General features: G+C 45.2%; 1 protein-coding gene, 1 non-coding gene and 1 pseudogene across 3 annotated transcripts; 1 reads left to right on the top strand and 2 right to left on the bottom strand.

The window, feature by feature from the left end:
• The first annotated feature begins 238 nt into the window (after nucleotides 1–238).
• On the top strand, nucleotides 239–16,304 carry LOC136476208 (galactoside 2-alpha-L-fucosyltransferase-like; annotated as a pseudogene).
• Nucleotides 14,085–14,223, bottom strand: LOC136478849 (small nucleolar RNA Z247). Its single transcript, XR_010764521.1, has one exon. It is a non-coding gene; the product is annotated as a small nucleolar RNA Z247 (small nucleolar RNA).
• Nucleotides 16,305–16,441: 137 nt separating the features above from the next.
• Nucleotides 16,442–20,166, bottom strand: LOC136476213 (cytochrome c-type biogenesis CcmH-like mitochondrial protein). Of its 2 annotated transcripts, none has more exons than XM_066473967.1 (4): nucleotides 19,918–20,166; nucleotides 18,671–18,804; nucleotides 17,266–17,397; nucleotides 16,442–17,113 (listed from the first exon to the last, which is right to left on the bottom strand). In XM_066473967.1, exons 1-4 carry the CDS (start codon nucleotides 20,126–20,128, stop codon nucleotides 17,060–17,062), a joined length of 531 nt encoding a protein of 176 aa, XP_066330064.1. In that variant the 5' UTR covers nucleotides 20,129–20,166; the 3' UTR covers nucleotides 16,442–17,059. The 2 variants fall into 2 exon arrangements, with proteins under 2 accessions (XP_066330064.1, XP_066330065.1); XM_066473968.1 differs by lacking the exon at nucleotides 19,918–20,166 and adding an exon at nucleotides 19,424–19,901 and having other exon boundaries at nucleotides 16,453–17,113.
• Between the last annotated feature and the right edge of the window lie 2,078 nt (nucleotides 20,167–22,244).

Below are 22,244 nucleotides of genomic sequence, written 5' to 3'. Positions count from 1 at the left end.
GAGCTTCCAAAGCTATCTTAGCTTGTTCGACACTAATTAAACTAGCTACCCGTCTTTTTTTCCACGCGTACGCGCATGTGTGTCGTATCGCCGGCCGTATATATATCCCCTCTTCTTCGCAGCAAGTGGCACTGTGTAACACATCAAAAAAAAAAAAGAATAATCTAGAAAGGGCAAGGCCCAGCCAGCCCACCCCCCCCCTGGCCCCGGGCGCCCCCCCCCCCCCCCCCCCCCCCCCCCAACCCTCACCTTCTCCTGCCCGTGAGGCTGACCCCCAGCGCCGCCTCTCCTGCCTCCTCTCCCCAGCACGCTTTTTTCCCACTCCACAACACCTCTCCCTCCATAGATCTCCTCCATTGCAGCGAGAATCAGGAAAAGAAGCAGAAGATGGATTGAGGAGGAAGAGAGGATCATGGAGATGTGCTAGATCGGTGTTCTCTCCAACTTCCCCTTGCGGATTTTCATGGAGAAATCTTGGGTAAGAGTGGAATCCATCTTTATACCCTGTAATTAGGTGTTTTTGAAGGTTCTGGGCGTGGAGGATTAAAGGACTAAGGGTTGGATTGGAGTTTAACTACGTTTTGGCTGCTGCTTCTTGGCAGATATAGCAGTTCGCCTAAGTCATGAGTTTTGGATCTGTTAAGGACCAAATTGGTTTCTACAATATTTTAGAATGTTGTAGAGATTTTATTCAGCTTTCCAAATTGTATTTTATTGTAATTTTTGGTGGAGTATAACTCGAGGTATGGCCAGCTTATGTTGACTGTTCAAGTTTTCCTGGCAGATTTAGTGAGTCCTGTTCATTGGTGTTTTTCTTATGGTAAATGGTCCAATTAGATCTTCTAACTATGGAGACATTTGTAGAGGGATAAAAGTTCTTTCAGCCTGCAAAAATTCATAATTTTTGGATGCATATTTTAGGAGATATATATTTTTATATGTTGATGCTCGAGCTGTTAGGCAGATGAGGAAGAGCTGTTTTGGATTACATTTTAGGCAACCTTAGAGGCCTCATAAAATTTTAGTTTTGCTACCAAAATTGTAGCATATTCTCTGTAGTTTGTAAATATCTATTTATTTAGCACCTAATCTGTTGTATAAAAATAAATATGAAAAAGAGAAGCACTACTGCTCTTCATCGAGGATGACAAGAAGGAATATTGTTTGTTGGTTGACTTTGGTGTTGGGGATTTTGGACTTATAAATACTTTATGTTCTATATGTGAATGTCTTTTGGAGTGGTTATGCTAATATACAAGTGGTTTTAGCAGGTGTTGTTGCCGCAAGGCGTGTATGCCATGTCTACATGGTCGGTAAAGGCAAGTGAACGTAGCTGTTGCGTTGCTACAACTTTAACATGCTATTTTACTGCCTCCACTTATATAATGTAGCACACATACTTATATGTGATAATCGGAACAGTTAGACATGACTTTCATAATTAATGGAAGAGGGATGAATATGATATTGCTAACTAATGTAGCTATGTGGTCGGTATTTTCCTTTCTACTTTAACATGGATTCATAGATAAATAAAGTGTTCTATAGATGATGGTTTGAGATTATGCTTGAGGTTGATAGATTATTGCACATGTGGCATATGCTTGGTTACCTAACCTATGACATGTTCTTTTACTCTAATTGAGGTCCATAGAATCCTTAGTGGCATAATAACTAATGGGTTTATTACAGAGGTACGTTAATCTTGGTGTATGAAAGCCTCTGTAGCATTTACGCTGCTTTATGACTCTTGGTTGCTATCCTGTTTAAGTAAAAGGATGTTGGGTTTGTGAGTAATGATAGGATTAATCTTCTATAAGTCTTTGGGGTGTTGTGTTAAAACATAAGAACTGAATTTTGGGTGCCTCTTTATTTGTAAAAGGTCCGTTGTGATTTGATACACATGTGAGAGGTTTAGATTATTGAATTGGTGTCTTTCCTTATATCAAGATTTGTTAATGGCTGTATGCTACCCTAATTTATTAAAAAGGAAGGAGGTCTATATATATCACGGTATTAATAATTAGCTTACTAATGGTTGGCATATATGAGGTTCTATCATTTCATCCTGGTTGATACTACTCAGGTTGAAGGAGCTCTATATGTATCTCTTTATATTGAATAGCATGTCTTATTCTCTTATTCATCAGGAGGTATGTGGTATTTGGATCTTTTGGAGATGGTATTTACCTTGTGGCATTGCATCACATTGCATTGCATGGCATTTGGAGTTATGTCGCGAACCTATGGTTGCGACCGTACCGGTACAGCATCGTCATAACGATGCGGCTTCATACCTTGTTGGGTATGAAGGCAGGAGACATGGCATTTGTATTGCATATGCATTATGAATTTGGATTATGGTATATTGGCATTTGGAGTTATGTCGCCGCTTGATAGCCGCGACCGTACCGGTACAGCATCGTCATAACGATGCAGCTTCATACCTTGTTGGGTATGAAGGCAGGTGTTCATATGCATGCATATGCATATAGCATCGTTTATTGGGCATAACGATGCAAGCTTCATACAAATGATGGGTATGAAGGCAGGAGTTCGTGTGCATTTATATGCATTTGTGTATGGTTTGAAGGTTGAATGTGATGAAGTATATTGTGATATACTATGAATAATTATGTCTTACATTGTACTATGGCTTATCGGACTTTGGATATACTACATGTGGTCTGTATGGATATTTAGATATTGGTTTGAATGAGTTGCATCGTAACTAATATGACAAGTGATCCTTCTTTCTAGTGAGTCGAGTTATGGTACGGCTAATGGGTTCGTGGAGATATTATATACAGTTTCTTCCTCACATTCGTAAGCACTTCAATTGCTTTAAATGCTATTTCATTTTGTTATGGGATATGATATGCATTTATGCTATTTTATTTCCCCGGTTATGGTAACCTATGTATTATGGCTTTTGCGGGTGACTTTCTATTGTTCTATATGGGTCATACATTATTCATCAGGGGTAACTCATTACAAACTAATGCTATGTTTCTTAGGCCATGATCACTTAATTCTTAGAGGTGGAAGTGGATATGCGGGGCTGTCCTTTAATACTTGTTGCAATACTAAATGATTAATTAATCTAATGTGGTTTAAATAGGTTGTTAAAGTAGTTCGCTTGCTGAGATTATTCAATCTCACCCTTGTTTTTCCCTCCCCAGGTTGTCCTTTGAAGATAGCATGGAGGGAAAAGGGTTAGTTGCACACCTTGCACCTTTACATGATCTCATAATGCTAAGATGTTTTCTCCTAAGTCTGAGAGATGGTAGAGTACTCTTGCTCATGTTTGATAAAGATAGAGTTGTTATGTGGAGTATCACGCTTTATTTATCTATCTATCTGTCGTTGCTTCCGCGTTGTGCTCGTTTCTAGGCTTATGTTGTCGAATTTTTTTTTTCTACTTCGACATTCTATGGTGTAGATGTGTGGCATCCCAGGGTTGCGTGGTACCTGGGGTGTTACACACTGTGTGGCAACCGGCAAAGTCGTCAGTCGTGACCTGATCCGGCCGGGTATATTCTTCTGACTCCACCTATAGCTATGTACCCTAGGCCGTAGCACTCTGCTACCTACTACAAAGCGCTCTATCTCTCTCTACCTTCATGGTGTTATATTGCAGAGACTGAGAGCGAAGCAGAGCGATCGAAGCGGCCTGGCAAAGCATGGAGAAGCAGGCCGGAAGCGTTGGTGGCAAGGCCCGCGTGGCTGAGGCCCTCACGAGGAGGTGGTGGCCGTTGAGAAGCCGCGCGACGATGATCGATGAGGACGACCCTGCCGGGCGTCTGCGTTGTGGCGGCCGCGCGTGACCGCCGCTGCCATCGTGCTCACCGCCGGCGGCTGGGGCTCCTCGCCGAACGAGATGCCGACCTCCTCGTTCTTCGACGGTACGCTACCATACAAATAACATAATGCGCACCGTCGTCGTGTTTGCCAAACCCGCTAGAGGCCAGACGATATAGCCTGCATGTCTCACTAAATCGCTAATACCTAGCAATTACCGAAGCACGACAGAGGATACGCATGCAATTACGCGATAAATGTTTGTTCCAAAAAATAATAATCTTATTATGATAATAAACTTTGCTACCTTTATTATTTATTACCCTTCCGTATCGATCGTTTGATCATTTCTATATTTATATAAATTTTAAAATAAAGCTACAAATTTTAAAATAAAGCATGTGGCTGTGGTAACAATGCAAGGTGCAGTAGGCGACAATTACCCTAGACCCTAGAGTACGTGTAGCTGCTGGGTTGATCAGTACCGGTCGGACAAGGTCCGCCGTCGAGCGGTGCCATACGTACTTGATAAGCTCGCCCAGGCCACACGGCCAGCTGCCGTCTCCGCCACCCAGCACGTCAACGGCAGAGAGACACCCACAGGACGCGCGCATACGACGTTCAAGGATGCGGTTGTCCATGAACATGAAGGCATGATGAACCCACAAATAAACTTTATTAGTTTCATGAATGAAATAGTTAACTCATGCATTTCAATATACTTAACTATGCTGAAAGATAAGTAAGCAACAGAGCTTTTCTACTCTCTTTCTAGAGCTAACATCACCAACCGAACTATCATGGAGCAATGGTTTGGAATGCCTTGTGTAGCCAAGCTATTCAAGATCCAGCCAATTTCTTCTCGGATTGCCAGATATATAAGAGCTTTACTTTGTTATCCCCATCTGGGATCTAAGCAGGAGGGAAGTGGAACCTTCCTTGAATTCCAGTTATGATGATTTAGGGCAAGGAGTTAAAACTGGATAGTTGTTGAGCCAATAGGTTATTTAGCAATTTTTGCAATAATAAAGTCTGAAGGTGCTAGGTAGCATTTGTGCTGGTTTAGACTGCAATTTCATGCATTGGTGATACCTGAGCTTTTATCAGGTGGATCCTTTGCTTTTCAGTTTGCTTGTGCTGAGCAGGAGTAATGTTTATTCTAAACATGATTTCATTGTGCAGGGTGGTCGATGTATGCCAGCACGTAGAAAAGCTCTGTTGCTTACTTATCTTTCAGCAGAGCCTGTTCGGCTGGTATTAAAGCCGTCTGATAAACCTGCTGAAGCTGTTTTGTTGTGAGAGAAAAATACTGTAGGTTCTAGCTGATAAGCCGGATGATAAGTTCAAGCGAACAGGCACTATTGATTGATATATATACACACACATTTATGAAATAGTTATTTATTCTTGATTTTATAGACACTCGTACACGTAAGCGTCTACGAACACATATATCCCTATAGACACCTTCGAAAGGAGGAAGGCAGACTGAAAAAAAAACATCGTTAAATCTTGAAAAAAAATCTAGATAGAGGAATGCAACATTCGGGTAGACAAGTTCAATCGCAATGAATCCAATCAGCTGAGCTACACTCAATTCACATTATTTGTTTGTAATTAATATGACTAAGGTATAATACGGCTAGCTAGTAACGTACTTTGTTGTTGTTCAGATGTACATAGTATACTGTATTTATATTTTGATGGAATATAAGCACTTCGATCTTCGACAGTATAATGTTAGACTTGAACTCTTTTTGGATGGCTAGTTTGTGTGATAGTGTGATGTGATGGCACCAAAAATTAGATGTGAGACGGTCACACCAGGGCCATGTTTAGATTGCAAAAAATTTCAACCCGATGAATAGTAGCACTTTCGTCTTATTTGGTAAATATTGTCCAATCGTGGACCAACTAAGCTCAAAAGATTTATCTCGTGATTTCCAACTAAACTGTGCAATTAGTTATTTTTTTTTACCTACATTTAATGCTCCATACAAGCGGCTAAAAATTGATGTGATGGAGAGAAAGTGAAAAGAATTTGGAGGTGATCTAAACAAGGCCCAGGTGAGGCAATGTAATGATACATATCAAAGACAAAGGGTGAATTCTTTGTGTCATTAAAAAAGATTGCAATGCCCTGTGTACCCCTGGAAAAGTTCAGCGGTTTTCAGCGCCACTGCTCCAACTTTTTTGTGCCCTCCATGCCACTGCCGTCAGTTTGGGCTCTAACGCCGTCAAACTGCAGGTGTGAAAAGTCGAAAATACCCTTAAGTCTCAATATGTCATTAATTTTTTTAGCATCTTAACGACTTCAAATAAAAAAACTCAAAACTAGAAAGTTGTAGATCTCGTCGAGATCTATAATTTTTATATACAAATTATCTTCATTTACTTTCGCAAAAAAATATGATTTAATATGATTAATATATCTTAGAAAAATCATATCTTTTTTGCAAAATTAAATGAAGATAATTTTTATATAAAAATTATAGATCTTGACGAGATCTACAACTTTCTAGTTTTGAGTTTTTTCATTTGAAGTCGTTAAGATGCTCAAAAAATTAATGGCATATTTAGACTTAAGGGTATTTTCGACTTTTCACACCTGCAGTTTGACGGCGTTAGAGCCCAAACTGATGGCAGTGGCATAGAGGGCATAAAAAAGTTAGAGCAGTGGCGCTGAAGACCGCTGAACTTTTTCAGGAGCACACAGGGTATTGCGATCTTTTATAATGACACACAAGGAATTCCCCCAAAGACAAAACAGATGCTGACAATGACAACACTTACTAAAAAAGATGGAAGAGGGAGATAGATCATCATACTGCAGGGCAGGTCATTTGGTGTCGGAGTTTAGTATTGACTATTTATTAGTTGTCTTAACGTTGGCAAAAGCTGACGAGTGCATTTATGCGGAATAAAGCTAATGACCACATTTCAAAATAGTCATCAGTCCATAACCGTTTAGGTAGAGAATATGGCGCGTCGGCTTTATCAGCGGTGCTAGTGCTAGCGTCCGGACGTATGGATGCATGCCCGCGCCCGGATGTCCGCGCCGCACTCCCGTTTCCCACGCTCGGGCCAGCACGCCCTCGCCCGTGCCTGCATTTTGCGCACCCACGTGGGGCTAGCATTGCCCGGACAACGCCCGCGCCGCCAGACCACACGCAGGGACCGCTCGCGCCCCTTCCGTTTCTCACGCGCATTGCAACATGTGCAATACCCGATTTACTTTTGCAACATACGTCCGAAACAGCTGAAACACTTGCAACATACATCTGAAACACTTGTAAAACACCAGAAAAACTTAAAAACACGTGTGTAGCCATTGCAAACATTAAGATGAAACACTTGCAACATACGTATAAAAACACTTGAAACACTTGCATATATATGCAACATCCAATCTTGTTTTGCAACATCCAAATGAAACATTTGCAACATACGTCTGAAACAGATGAAACATTTGGAACATATATACTGGAAACATGCGTGTATAGCCCAATGCAACATATGCAACATCCCGATCTACCTTTGCAATATCCTTATGAAACACTTGCAACATACCTATAAAACATCTGAAACATTTAAAATATACACTTGCAACATGCATCATATCTCGGTGTGGCCTCCTCCATCGTCTACATCGGTGCGCCGCAGCCGTAGCAGGAGGCGAGGCCGGAGGGCTTCCGTGCTAGAGCCCGACGCTTCTCCTTGCGTAGCGGCCTCGGTGGCTAGCTAGCGGCCGATGGAGCGATCCCCATGTGTGGGCGCGGTAGTGCCCGCGTCGTCAAGCGAATCGGGCCGCAGAGCAGAAGTAGCGGGGGCGGCGTGGTGGAGGAGGGGAAGAAGCAGCGCGGGGTGACCGTCGACGGCGGGGCGGGCCGCAGAGCAGGAGCAGCGGGGCGGCCGATTGAGCTAGAGCAGGCGGGGTCACAGTCGACGTGCTGAGCAGGTCTCTCGTCTCCTTCTCCTTTCTTTATCCAACTAGCGCAACAGAAGAGACGAACGTGGATACCGTAATAAAAAAGTTGGCGCAGAGAGAGATTTATTGGGCTGGTACGCAGGTCCACGAAGGGTCATCCGGATAGACGTACATCCTGTACGTAGCATTTCCGCAGCTTTATCTGCTACCTTAGGGCTTCTTGATCTAGTGGAAAATTTATATGCAAAATTAGAAATTAATTTGTATTATATTTTATATTATGGCATAGATATGGACCTCCCATGAACCAAAATTTAGGCTGTTTTAGTTTTATTCTAAGTCAAATTTCTCTAACTTTAATTAACTTTCACTACTACACAAACGAATATGCGCAGCGTTGCACTTTTGCACTCCGTGGCGGGCACCTATTTTTGCCCGCTGTGGTAAATCCCACGATTTACCGCGGCGGGCATTTTTTATTTACCGCAGCGGGTACTTTTGCCCGCCACGGTAAATCGATTTACCGTGGCGGGCATCTTAATATGTCCGCCACGGTAAATACCCTATTTACCGTGGCGGACATCGTAAGGTGTCCGCCACGGTAAATCGATTTACCGTGGCGGACATATTAAGATGTCCGCCGCGGTAAATACCCTATTTACCGTGGCGGACATCGTAAGGTGTCCGCCACGGTAAATCAATTTACCATGGCGAACAACGTTAAAAGCCCGCCACGGTAAGGTGTCCGCCACGGTAAATCAATTTACCGTGGCGGACAACGTTAAAAGTCCGCCACGGTAAATCAATTTACCCATCAGGCCCAAGCTGGCCCGATATTCGTCTACATGTATATATAGGTATACTTAGGCGCAGTCGGCCTCTCTTCCTCCCCACTCTCTTCCTCCGCACACGCTCCAGGTCAGGCTGCCCCGACGGCGGCGGTGGAGGCCCCGATGGCGCCCCTTCCCCTCCCTCCTTCGGCCGGCGGTGGAGGCCCCGACGGCGCCCCTTCCTCTCCCTCCTCCGGCCGGCGTGGAGGCCCCGACGCCAGCATGGAGGCCCCGGCGGCGGCGGCAGATCCGGCGCAAGGTGTGGAGCCCTCTTTCTTCTCTCTCAGATCAATGGTGGATCTTGTCCCTCTCACACTCGCACCCTTGCAAATCCCCGACGACGGTGGCGAGCAGCGGCGACGGGTGCTCCTCCGTGCACGGTGGCAAGCAGCGGCGTGGCCCGTCCGGCGCGGATCCACGGCGGGGCGGCGCCAACCCGCCGCGACGGCACGGATCCACGGAGGGGCGGCCCGAACCCGCCGTGACGGCACAGATCCACGGAGGGGCGTCGTCTCCCTCCCACCCAATCGACGGCGGCGCAGATCCGGTGGGCGTGGCGCCCACCCCGGCCCTTCCTCTCCCTCTGGTGGTGCGGCGGGTTGGAGCTGCGGCGGATCCAATCGACGGCGGTGGATCGACGGCGGCGGCGGGGTCTAGGTTCAGTGCGGCCCGGATCCAAGCCCGTGTGGGCTTTTTTTGTTTTTTTTTTGTTTTTCCTGAACGATTAACCGCGGCGGGCAAAGCTGTCCGCCGCGGGAAGCCACGATTTACCGTGGCCTTTCGGCGGTGGCGGACCGGTTTGCCCGCCGCGGGAAACCCAAAATGCCCGACACGGATAAGTATTCTGTAGTAGTGTTTACAAATATATATATATATATATAAACATTCATAATAGCAAATAAATACACTATCAAGAAATATTTTGCAATAGATTTAACTAAACCAATTTTTTTGTTATAGATTTTGATGCATTTCTCTAATAACTTGGCGACAGTTAAAGATATAACTTTAAAAATCTAAATTTCGGAATGGAGCAGTAGATTTAGTAGATATTATTATTAATAATGTTTAGAGTATATATACTAAATTGATACTGAGATGTTTCTAATTTTATTATATTTTTCTAGCACGGTCTCGTGAGGGTTGACATGCCACTAATTATTAATAGTAGAATTAGTAATAGTGAGGTTTGTAACCACATGAACGTATTATGAATGAATTGCCTTGCTCTGAACATGTTTTGGTTCGCAAAATTTATCTGACATACTTCACTTTCACTCCCCATGAGAGAGTATAGAAAATTCTCCTTGATCGGAACATGATGGCCAAATCTAGGTAGTAGCTAATAATCCCCTGATGGGTGATGAACAGTGAGTATTTTTTTTAGAAATTGAACAGTGAGTAATGCATACTTCTAATAAGTTTTGTGTACGTGTGATGAATCAGGCTCGGACCCTCCGTTGAACATCACCGACGAGCATTTTCTCGATGGCCTTCTTACCGCTGATTTCAGCTACATGTCGTGCCGGAGTCGCTACGAGTTCGCCGTCTACCACAAGCATTTGTCGCACAAGTCGTCCCCCTACCTCATCGCCAAGCTCCGGAAGCAAGAAGCGCTCCAAAAGCGGTGCGGCCCTGGAACGGCCGCGCACAAGAAGGCGGTGTGGAAAGTTTCAGAGGCGCTTAGCTATGGTGGAACGGCGTTGCCCCAGTGCTGGATCGCCGGCTTCAAGTTAATCTTAATTAGTACCAAACAGCCTGGTACTAGTGGCTTACATAGGCGCCGTATGTAACAATCAGGGAGAGATATCCGGACGGTCTCTACTATATTTAGTTACAATCAATCTCTTATCAATCTCCTATATTTGGTTAGGATCTCCTATCACCACGGGGCACGATATCAAATCCCTCATTGACTTACACGGCAAGACATGAATACAATATTTGTTTTAACACTCCCCCTCAATTTAAACTTCTCAAGATACTTAGCTCCAATATTATCACACCATAACTTGGCAATCCTAGGCGCCTGAATTCCCAATTCATATAACAGAATTTGTATCCACATAACCTCTGCAGTTGCATTTGCTACAGCCTTGTATTCTGCTTCTGTGCTTGATCTGGACAGAGTGGATTGTTTTCTTGCACTCCACGATATGAGATTGGATCCAAGGAAAACAGCAAACCCTCCAATAGATCGACGATCATCTAGATCACCTGCCCAGTCTGCATCTGAAAATGCACTAACCAAAAGAGTTTGTTTTACTGATACGAAGACCAATCTTCACAGTATATTTCAAGTACCTTAAAATCCTCTTTACTGCCGCCCAGTGAACTGTTGTAGGTGCATGCAAGTACTGACAAACTTTATTAACAGTAAAAGAAATATCTGGTCGAGTCAAAGTCAAATACTGCAATGCCCCTACCACACTTCTATACACCGTAGCATCCTTTGGCCTAAGAGGAGTACCTTCATGTAAGGACAATTTCTCTGACGTAGATAAGGGAGTGCTTACTGGCTTACAATCCATCATGCCCAAACGTTGCAACACATCTCTAGCATATTTTTCTTGAGTCAGGAGAATACCATCTTTTACCTTGCTTACTTCTATCCCAAGGAAATAATGTAGCTCTCCGAGGTCCTTGAGAGCAAACTCCTTTCTCAAATCCTGCAGCAGGCATGTGGTGGCTTCTGTGTAGAACTAGCAACAATGATATCATCAACATAGATGAGAACGAATATAGTAACCGGCCCTTTATGATAAAAGAATAGGGATGTGTCAGCCTTCGATGCTTTAAAACCTAGGTCACATAGCTTACTACTCAACCTGGAATACCACGCTCTTGGCGCTTGTTTCAAACCATAAAGAGCTTTATCTAACTTGCAAATATAATCTGGAGTTGCTTTACTCTCATACCCAGGTGGTTGACGCATGTACACTTCCTCTTCCAGAAATCCATGAAGAAAGGCATTTTGTACGTTGTCTCAAGCTCCAGCCCCTAGATACAGCAATAGACAAAATTGTTCTGATAGTAGCATGTTTAACAACAGGACTAAAGGTATCTTCATAATCAACACCATATCGCTGTTTAAAACCTTTTGCAACTAACCGGGCCTTGTATCTATCAAGACTACCATCTGCTTTCCTCTTTACCTTATATACCCATTTGCAATCAATAATATTAACTCCTTTTCTTGGTGGAACTAAATGCCAAGTTTGGTTCTTAATCAAGGCATCATACTCTGTATCCATGGCTGATTTCCAATCTTTACTATTCATAGCCTCATCTAAAGTCTGAGGTTCACCAGAAGCTGCAAAGAATCCATACCTGACCGTCCCATCTGTGTATACCTTGGGTTTGCGAATTCCAGCACGAAGACGGGTCCGAGGTGGTTCTGGTACTGATGACTCCGACGCCTCAGCACCTGCCGTAGCAGATCCAGGTGCAGAAGAGTCAGGCACTGCCGTCACGGTGGGTGCAGCGGCCATCTCCCCCTCGCTTGCACCTGGTGGTGTCGTCATGGCGGCTTCAGATTGGCGCACCGCGGTGCGCATGGGAGGCACAGCCCGCGTGGCAGCTCCCGGCTGGCTGGACAGACCGGAATCCCGCGCTGCGTCTGCCGCGTCAAGCACAGAACCCGAAGGTGATACGCACGGGACAGCAGCGTCTACGGCTGTCGCTGGCGCTGATCCCAGGACAGATTTCCCAGCATTTTGTGCCAAATCTTCTTCAGTCCTTGCGCCAGGAGGCAAATTTTCATCCCTGTGATCACATGTACTAGAACCAGCAGAGTTAGCGGTATTAGATGAATTAAACACCCGGTCTGCTACATGTGCCGCCCCATGGAAGGATAAAGGAATAAGATCTGATGGTAAGAGATTTATTTCGGCACGTAGACGTGCCCCGGCATTGACATGTAGCTCGGAAAAGGGAAAAACAGTCTCATCAAAAATCACATCCCGTGAGATAAAAACACGGCCGGATGAGGGATCAAGGCATTTGTATCCTTTATGGAGATTGCTATAGCCGAGGAAAACGCAACGTTTGGAGCGGAATTCAAGCTTGTGCTTATTATAGGGACGCAAATTTGGCCAACATGCACAGCCAAAGACCCGAAGAGATGCATATTCTGGCGCCTGCTTGCACAGGCACTCTAAAGGGGTATCCTACTGAATAACCGCGCTAGGCATACGATTAATGAGGAAGACAGCTGCAGAAAATGCCTCATCCCAGAATTTTAGGGGCATAGATGCATACGCAAGAAGAGATAGCCTGACTTCGACAATGTGTCGATGTTTGCGCTCAACAGCTCTGTTTTGTTGATGGGCATGGGGACAGGAGACATGGTGGACAATTCCAATTTTATCAAAGAAGCTATGTAGTCTTTGGTACTCCCCTCCCCAATCTGTTTGCATGGTGAGAATTTTACGATCAAATTGTCTCTCTACCATGGCTTGAAATTCATGGAATTTTTGAAACACTTCAGACTTGTATTTAATAAAATAGATCCATATGAATTTGTTGAAATCATCAATAAAGCTAACATAATACTTGTTTCTTCCAACAGAATTTAGAGCAGGACCCAGACATCAGAGTGCACCAATTATAAAGGGAATTTTGAGGAACTATAAGATTTACTATAGGGAAGATGATGACTTTTGGCCTGCTATCTTTATTCAACTTGAAAGAACAAGGAAGATTATTGCTGCTAACAATTTTTGAAACGACTGGAAAAGCAGGATGACCTAAGCGACTATGCCATCTAGACAAGGACGGCTTCACTACTCCAAACGCCTGCTTTATTGACTGATCTGACGGAAGAGGATATAGCCCTCGATGGCAGCGTCCTTTAAGGATGGTGTTCTTCGTGGCCTGATCCTTAATAAGAAAATAATCAGGATGAAATTCAAGAAAAACAGAGTTATCTTTAGCAAGGCGACGAACGGAAACAAGATTTTTCCTAGCTTTTGGAACATGGAGCACATTATTTAGATGCAAATTCTTGAATTGGGTTGGAACAGTAGTATGATCGATGTGTTTAATCTCCATACCTGCACCACTAGCTGTGTGGATCTGATCGTTCCCCTGGTACTTCTCACGGAAGGACAACTTCTCCAGCTCACTCATGACATGATCAGTCGCCCCCATATGAGTGTACCAGTTGGTGTCAATGTTGTAGGAGTTCATCGCCGCAGCCACATGACGTTCTTTAGGCATGTAGTTCTCGTCGAAACGATGCCAACACTTGTTGGCCGTGTGCCCTACCTTGAAGGACACCTGGCAAAGGGGGCGTTCATCCACACCTCCTGTTGCCGGGCGCTGAACCCCGCTGGTGCGCTGTTGGCCACGCCCGCGGATGAATCCACCACGCCCACGCGGACCACCATGTCCACGGCCAGGGGCACGGTCGCCGTGGGCACGACCATTGTTGGAGTAGCTGCCGCGCCCACCAGATCCTGAGCGTCCGCCCCTATTGGCGGCATTAACAGAGCCGCCCGAGCCATCTTGAAGATCTAACCGCGTCTCAAAGCTGAGAAGTTGGGCATACAACTCAGAGATTGAGAGCGGTTCAGCCCTGGCGGTAACAGATGTGACCACCGGGTTGTACTCGACGTCTAGCCCATTGCAAATATGGGACGCCAGCTCCTCGTCGTCCATTGGCTTGCCCGCAGCTGCCATCTCATCTGCATAGCCCTTCATCTTTGCGAAATACTCAGCAATTGACGAGTTACCTTTCCTTGTCATGGTGAGTGCGAATCGCACGTTCATCGTCCTGGCACGGGTGTGAGCAGAAAACATCCGCTCTATCACTCCCCATGCCTCCGCCGCCGTTGCTGCGGCAGCAATCTGTGCCAGCACCTCCTTGCCGACCGAGGAAAGCAGCAGCCCTAGGACCTGCTGGTCCTGAGCAAACCAATCCTCGAATGCCGAGTTGGGTGCCTTGATGGTCGTACCATCGGCTTTCTTTTCTTCAATCTCCTGCACAGGGGCCACGGCCTTGCCGGTGAGATAGCCCTCCATGCGTGCGCCGCGTACGGCTACAAGCACCTGCGCTCGCCATAGCGCATGGTTTGTCCTTAACAACTTCTCGGTGATCTGTGTACCGAAGAATGGATGGGATGCGCTTGAACTTGACGCCATGGAGACCTAGGCTCTTATTACCATGTGGAAAGTTTCAGAGGCGCTTAGCTATGGTGGAACGGCGTTGCCCCAGTGCTGGGTCGCCGGCTTCGTGTTAATCTTAATTAGTACCAAACAGCCTGGTACCAGTGGCTTACATAGGCGCCGTATGTAACAATCAGGGAGAGATATCCGGCCGGTCTCTACTATATTTAGTTACAATCAATCTCTTATCAATCTCCTATATTTGGTTAGGATCTCCTATCACCGCGGGGCACGATATCAAATCCCTGATTGACTTACACGGCAAGACATGAATACAATATTTGTTTTAACAGGCGGTCCGGCGGCTCGACTCCGGCTAGGGCGTCGTCGACGATGACGATTGCCGCTACCTCGTCTACATCAGCTACCGCGGCCTCGGCAACCGCATGCTCGCCATTGCGTCGGCCTTCCTCTATGCGGTGCTCACCGAGCGCGTCCTCCTCGTCGACGGTGGAAAGGACGCTGACGCGCTCTTCTGCGAGCCCTTCCCGGGGACGACGTGGCTGCTACCGCGCCCCGGCGTCTGGTTCTCCTTCTCCCCGCTGAGGAGACTCCAGGGCTACGAGGGCGGCTCGAAGGAGAGCCTCGGCAACATGTTGCAGAGCGGCGGCATCACCGTGTCCGCCGACGGGAATGTATTATCGTGGTCGGCGCCGCGGCCACCGCCGTACCTGTACCTCCACCTCTCCGGCGCCTACGGGTTCCACGACAAGCTCTTCTTCTGCGGCGCGCACCAGCGGCTCCTCGGCGAGGTGCCGTGGCTCTTCATGTGGACGGATGACTACATCGTGCCGGGACTCTTCCTCACGCCGGCGTTCAGCGGCGAGCTCGAGGCCATGTTCCCGGAGAAGGAGGCCGTGTTCTACCACCTGGGACGGTACCTCTTCCACCCGACAAACCGCGTGTGGTACGCCATAAAGAGCTACTACCACGCCAACCTTGCCGGCGTCGGCCAGCGCGTCGGCGTGCAGATCAGGTTGTTCCAGAAGAAGCAGCCGCCACGGTCCGTGCTGGACCAGCTCCTCTCGTGCCTCCGCGAAGAGAAGCTCCTGCCGGAGACGGACGCAGCCACAGAAGGCGGCAACGGCACGACCTCGCGCGCCGTCCTGGTGACGTCGCTGAGCTCGTGGTTCTACGACCGGATCAGGGACGAGCACGGCGGCAGGATCGCCGGCGGCGTGCACCAGCCGAGCCACGAGGGGCGGCAGCGGTGGCGCGACGCGGCGCACGACATGAGGGCGCTGAGCGAGATGTACCTGCTCAGCATGTGCGACGTGCTCGTCACCAGCGGCTACTCCACGTTCGGGTACGTTGCGCAGGGGCTCGCCGGGCTGCGCCCCTGGGTCATGCCCAGGGCGCCAATGTGGGCTGCCGACTGGAGGGAGGGGCTGGACCCGCGGGACCAGCCATGCCGGCGGGCAGTCTCCGTCGAGCCGTGCTTCCACGCACCGTCGGCCTACGACTGCGCGGCAGGGAGGGACGTGGACCTGGACAAGGTGTCGCCGTACATCAGCCGCTGCGTGGACGTCAAATACGGCATAAAGCTTGTCAATGAAAGTAGCGGCCAGTGGGTCTAACAGAAGTGGCCACATGGCAGTAAACTGACATGTTTGCCTCAATAACACATGATAAAACAAGAAACCAATGTTGATACGGGAACACTGTAGGTGCATGTGCATACATTATAATAATGAAAACACTATTTCAGGTGCCTGGCATGTAATTTTATCATTGTTGGGCTATAGAAAAAAAAATGTGAGTTGTCTCCCATAAGTTGTCCTTTTGGTTATGCAAGATTGTTGCCTAAACATTCATTCAGGCACCTGAGATATAGTAACTCTCGAAATAAAAAAAAATGTAGAAGTGAATAGGTGATAAGGGGTGTTTTGACTTCTAGTGGAATAAGTGATGATCTTGTCAAACTCATCAGGCATCAGATCCTTCTCAAAGCAGCAGCAAGGGCAGACAACACCAGACAGTTCTCATTTTCCCCCCAATCTGCTAGAAATGCATGCCTTCAATAATGCCGCAAATCCTGTTAGCTCCATGGAGTACAGAGTACACATCACAAAAACGTTTGGTTAAACTTAAATTCAGGATCCAATGATCACATATGCAATATATGCATCCAAACTGTAGGCCAAAATTGGCATCCTGACCATTTGTGTGCCGCTACCAGGTCAAGCACATGAATTCTACATCATTTGCCTGGCCACCACCATTTCCTTGGAGGCGGTGGAGGTGTAAGGATATCTAGCATGGTCTCCTTCTCCCTTGGAGTCAGTGGTACCCCTCGGACCAGGTTCAGAGCCATAATGTGAACATTTGTCCTTTATCTGTGCTTTTGGTAAGCCCAGATGTCAGCTGCTATACCACCCACAATAACCTGTACATGATGGACTCAATCAGAGCAACGAATTCTTCTTCTCAGATTTCAGGGGATCTGATGAGTCACTAGCTCTTGAGTAGCACATGCCATACAGTTATGTCAGACAAATGGAAACATGTACAAAATGATAGATTCTTATTAGGACTTACCGGTGAAAGCCATATCCCAGCAGTCTGAAGATCCAATTTAGGGGCGTATAGTACTGTCTCCCCATACTCATCCTCTAGTTTCTTGTAGATCTCTTTATCACTCTTTCCTGCTTTTATTTCATCACAAATGAGCTGCAACATGTAATACCGTTACTGTCTGATAGAAAATATCACAGTAAAAAGTGATAATGTCAAATTAGCATTACTACTGAATTGTCTCTTTTTCCTGGTTTCCATACATTTAAATATATATACACAAACATAGCAGAGGGAAGGGCGGGCCTGGTGCAAGCGGTAGAGTCTTACCGCCTGTGACCGGAAGGTCCCAGGTTCGAATCGCGGTCTCCTCGCATTGCACAGGCGAGGGTAAGGCTTGCCACTGACACCCTTCCCCAGCCAGACCCCGCACAGAGCGGGAGCTCTCTGCACTGGGTACGCCCTTTACACAAACATAGCAGAGGAAGAAAAAGAAGCACATATAGCGCTTAACATTTGTAACACTAGCATGGGAACTTCCAAGAAGTTTCAACATAGTTGCCAAAACTTCAGTTGCAAAAAGAATCTCATAATCTAAGCACTAGTGTTTTATAAAAGACAAGCGCTTCAAATATCAGGAATCCAAAATTCTTTGAGACATTGCTTGTGATAGATTCGGTACCATTGTCTAAAATGTGATGAGATGCTCGCCATGTTCTTCAGTTTTCTATAAATTTTCAGATTTAAGGGCGTTCTGAAAGCCAGTAAATTTATAATGAATGTTTTTAAAAAAAACACAAATGATTATGCCAAAACATATTCCATTTGACAAAACAAAGTATCTAGTAGTTACATCGTTCCAATTTCTAACAAGTCGGCATCTGTTGATGCACTGAAATCTCAGAAGCAAACATATGACAGTATCATGCCTGATAAATTAAGTTACAGAACGACTAAAAATAGCCCAGGTTAACAACAGTTCTTTGTCCACCAAGAAGAAAGTTTTTTTTTTCTCGAACACGTAGGAGAGCTGCGTATTATTGTATTAGTAGAAGAAAAAGGAGTCATACACAGGCCCAAACACACACACCCACTCCTCCACACCTTCCCTGTTTTCTAACCAAGAAGAAAAGTTGACTCGGTTAGTCAAGGTAAAGGAATGGAGAATTATGGAGATTGGGAACAAGAGATGGTGCCAACCAACACAGCTGCATTGAGCTATAATGAATAGTGTGAAAACTAAGAAATTCGATATCCAAGATGTAATTCTTACTTTGCTTCAGAGCAATGGTTGAAAAGTTGCAACAAAACACAGAAAGGAACACATAACAATATCAGCAAATCTGACTAATCCAGCAAGAAAATGACAAAAAATAACCCTGTTACTATGAGTCTTGCAAACAAGTCACTCGAGTTTAAAAGTTAGTACCTTCCTAAGCAGAATAGCAACATCAGCCTGTGAATCTTCAATCGACTGGCTACCACACTCAGTGCACCGAACATTGTGGCTTATATTTCTCGCACAATTTTCAATGATCTGCCTCTGTTTGACGTCATCCTCAGCTGCCATAGTAAAATTCAATGTACTTGATCTGTATTACAGTGGTCAGTTAACAAGGGATAGAGCCTGAAAGAAAAGAAATTAAGCAAACAGGTGAAGTAATAACTAATAACTTGTGATGTGGCTCGATGACATGACAAGAGTTGCACAGAAACAAATTGCATCATCTCTTGTTCAAAAATAACAGTCAACAAAACCGTCGATCAGGAATACCAAATAACGCATCCTAACCACCTATCCTATAAATGACTAACAAAGTTCAACAGATTACAGCTGACCCAACCAAGTGCTGATACAAGAGAAGATATGATCATCAATTTGATGAGGGAGCACTGCAAATTTGCATTTGCCCGCCAGAAAATATACGAAAGAGCATATGCACGCATGCTTCTCACTTCATTAACACTGGTTATCCTCCAAATCTTTCCCTTCATATCCAACCACAAGATGCTTCAATTTTCATTAATAAATTGTAAGGTTTAAAATGCAGGTTTGAGTACTAAAGGTAAAATTTTGGACCCTTTTATCCGAATTCAAAATTATGTAGACTATGAACAGGAAGTTTGCACTGCGAACCAAAAACTTAGAACCTGGTGTTTGAACTATAAGCAGAAACTTCACCTTGCGGCTCTAGCAAGGGGAGGGTTTTACTGAGAACGAAGGGCATATGAGGAGCGGAGAAGAGGCGGCGCTCAGGTAGCTAGGGAGGATTATGAACGCGGACACAGCGTGTAGTTGGAGACGATGAGGCAGCGGACGAGCTGCCGCGATAGAGGAGCGCACGAGTCGACGGGAGGGGGACGGATGGAATGCGAGACGATCAAGGGGCACTGGAGCTCACTGGGCGGCTCGAGGCCGCCGTCTCCTTAGCGTTACTGCGCCTGCACGAAGTCGGCCACCGCCGCTCGCCGTGAACAACGAAAAAAACCACCATTCATCACAAATCAGACATGTATAAATCCCAAATCAGGCAATAGTTTCAAATTCCAAACTTTTCCATCTACTAGTTATTACCAACAGGCATGTAATCCCACACTGAAAGACATCCCCAACTGGACAATCGATCGAATCCTCGGTTGAAAGCTACTCTGAAATTGGGAGGGAAATCAACTCACCTTGCACCTGTGGACCGCTCGCTCCCCTCTCCGGATGCGCGGCTACGCAAGCACGCTCGAGCACACTAGGATGTGTCGCCTTCCGCTGGCCGCCCGGGCGGCCGCCCGACGACGACGAGCCGCTGCTCCCCCTCACACGCTGCGGCCGAGGTTTGGTCTGCCGTCTGCGACTGCGGGTGCGGCGGGGATTGGAGGACTGCGGCGAGGACATTGGCCGGCCGAATTCGGCTTCGGCCTCAGTCAGCCTGCAACGGGCCAACGTCGACGAAGAAGGCCCAACTAAGCTACTGCGTGGAGGTCGGCCCAGTTTTTTATCTTTTATAAGTCTATTTTCTAAATTTTAACCATCGACTCTCACTTGGGTTCAATTTAAGCCATCAAACTCGGGTCATTCAAATTTGTCAAAAAAAAACTCGGGTCATTCAAATTTGAAAACTAAACAACTTTAGCCCTTTACCTTTAAAAAAAACTTTAGCCCTCGGTCGGTTGCAGATGTCGTTTTGCCTTTATATCTGTTCTTCGAAACCAGCCGATGACCCTCAATTTTGCCTATACTAGCAGATGCCCATACATTGCTACGGGCTATGACCAAAATAACTGAGCAACAGAGACTCTTTGTAAAGTATGAATTTTATAGACATCGAACAAGAATTTCACACAGTTCATTTTTATAGAAAAAAGACAATAAAACAATAAAAGTTCTAATGTTCCAAAGGAAGGGCCCTCAATCTTCAACGTAACCAATATTAGTAAAAATATATAGCAATAGAGCCATACCATTTGCCTTAAACAATATCCATGCTCATTGTAAATATTTCAGAGTACACAAACGAATTCTTGGACATAAATGGTCTAAACATAATAGAACATAAGTATAGATAACTGTAAAAAGGTGTTATCAGCACTGTTCACTCATTGTGATTCGTAATAATCTAAACTTGTTTTTTTAGCATTTGGAAAGCACAAAGGTTCTCACAATATGAGTTTTTTTATTCATTTGGAACCTGTAAAAGGAGAAAAATAATCATAAGAATTGAGAAAATTTAGAATATTCACACTATACTTTTAGGCAAGTTGAAGGCAACTGGAACGCTTGAAAACATGATCATTGCAATAATGTTATCCTATACTCTGAAGTAGAGGCGATTCTGATATATTCGATACTGAACAGCAATGATGTTATTAATTCAAGGAAAATAGCTGAACTGCACTTCCTGTAACCAAAGGAATCATGTACCAATGTCCTTTTTCATTTGGCAACATAGATTTCTTTGATTTTTCAATCACAAAAAAGCCACTAGTGATTCAAGAATAAAATTAATCCCCTATCGAATCATTAATCTCAAAGTCTATTTTTGTTCATGTCATCACTTTTAACTAGTTTGACAACTTGGAGACTTTGTAAGAAAGTGACAAGGTCAACCCTAGGAAAAATATTGAGCACGCCACTCAAATAATAAACACTCCTTCCTAATCATATTTCTATATAAATCCTCCTTATTCTAAATCAACCTTTTCCAAACAGCATGATGAAACTTGAGGTACCACTGCCAGCTCCAGCGCCTACAAGCTCAGCATAAAAGCAAACCACCAAATTCCTGGGTAGCACAAACATGCATTTATAGATCCCCTGACCAAAGAGATACAACGGAGGGAGGACATAATTTTTCATACTTTAATACTTTCTCCATTCCAAATTTGGCAAATTATAAGACGTTTTGGCTTTTCTAGACACATAGCTCTGCACTTAGATATACATTATGTCTAGATACATTGTGATGTATCTAGAAAAAACAAAACATCTTGTAAATTGAAACAGAGAGAGTATTAGATATATAGATATTGATGCTTTGGCCCTCTTAATATATTTATCCTACGTTTCATAGGGCGGGCACGGAAGATGAATCATGATGCACCGTAGTACCCCTAGTCAGACCCATGACCCCGGTCCGATAGCTTTTATACATACCCCACATTTGTCCTTTGCCTATGATTTTGCATTGGTATAAGCCCAAAATGCATGCCAGCTGCATAGGATGTACTAAATCAGGTGACCAAAGTGCTTCGTCTCCAATTCAAATTAGCAGAAGTAAGAGCATCTTTTGAGCCATTAGGTCTCGTAAGGAGTAGCACATGCCATCATATATAACACTCATAAATGTCTGAAAATTGGGAACATGTATAGAATGCTAGATACCGATTAGGGCTTATTATAGGTGAAAGCCATATCCCAGCAGCCTGAAGATCAAAAAATTTAGGGGCATATAGAACCGTGTCTCTCCATACTCATCCTCTAGTTCCTTGTGGATCTTATTGCACTCTTTCCC

Source organism: Miscanthus floridulus, chromosome 8, assembly GCF_019320115.1.
Source record: "Miscanthus floridulus cultivar M001 chromosome 8, ASM1932011v1, whole genome shotgun sequence".
In the NCBI taxonomy this organism is placed as follows: domain Eukaryota; kingdom Viridiplantae; phylum Streptophyta; class Magnoliopsida; order Poales; family Poaceae; genus Miscanthus; species Miscanthus floridulus.
Note: the sequence above shows the minus strand (reverse complement) of the source record. Positions and strands in the feature narration are given on the sequence as shown.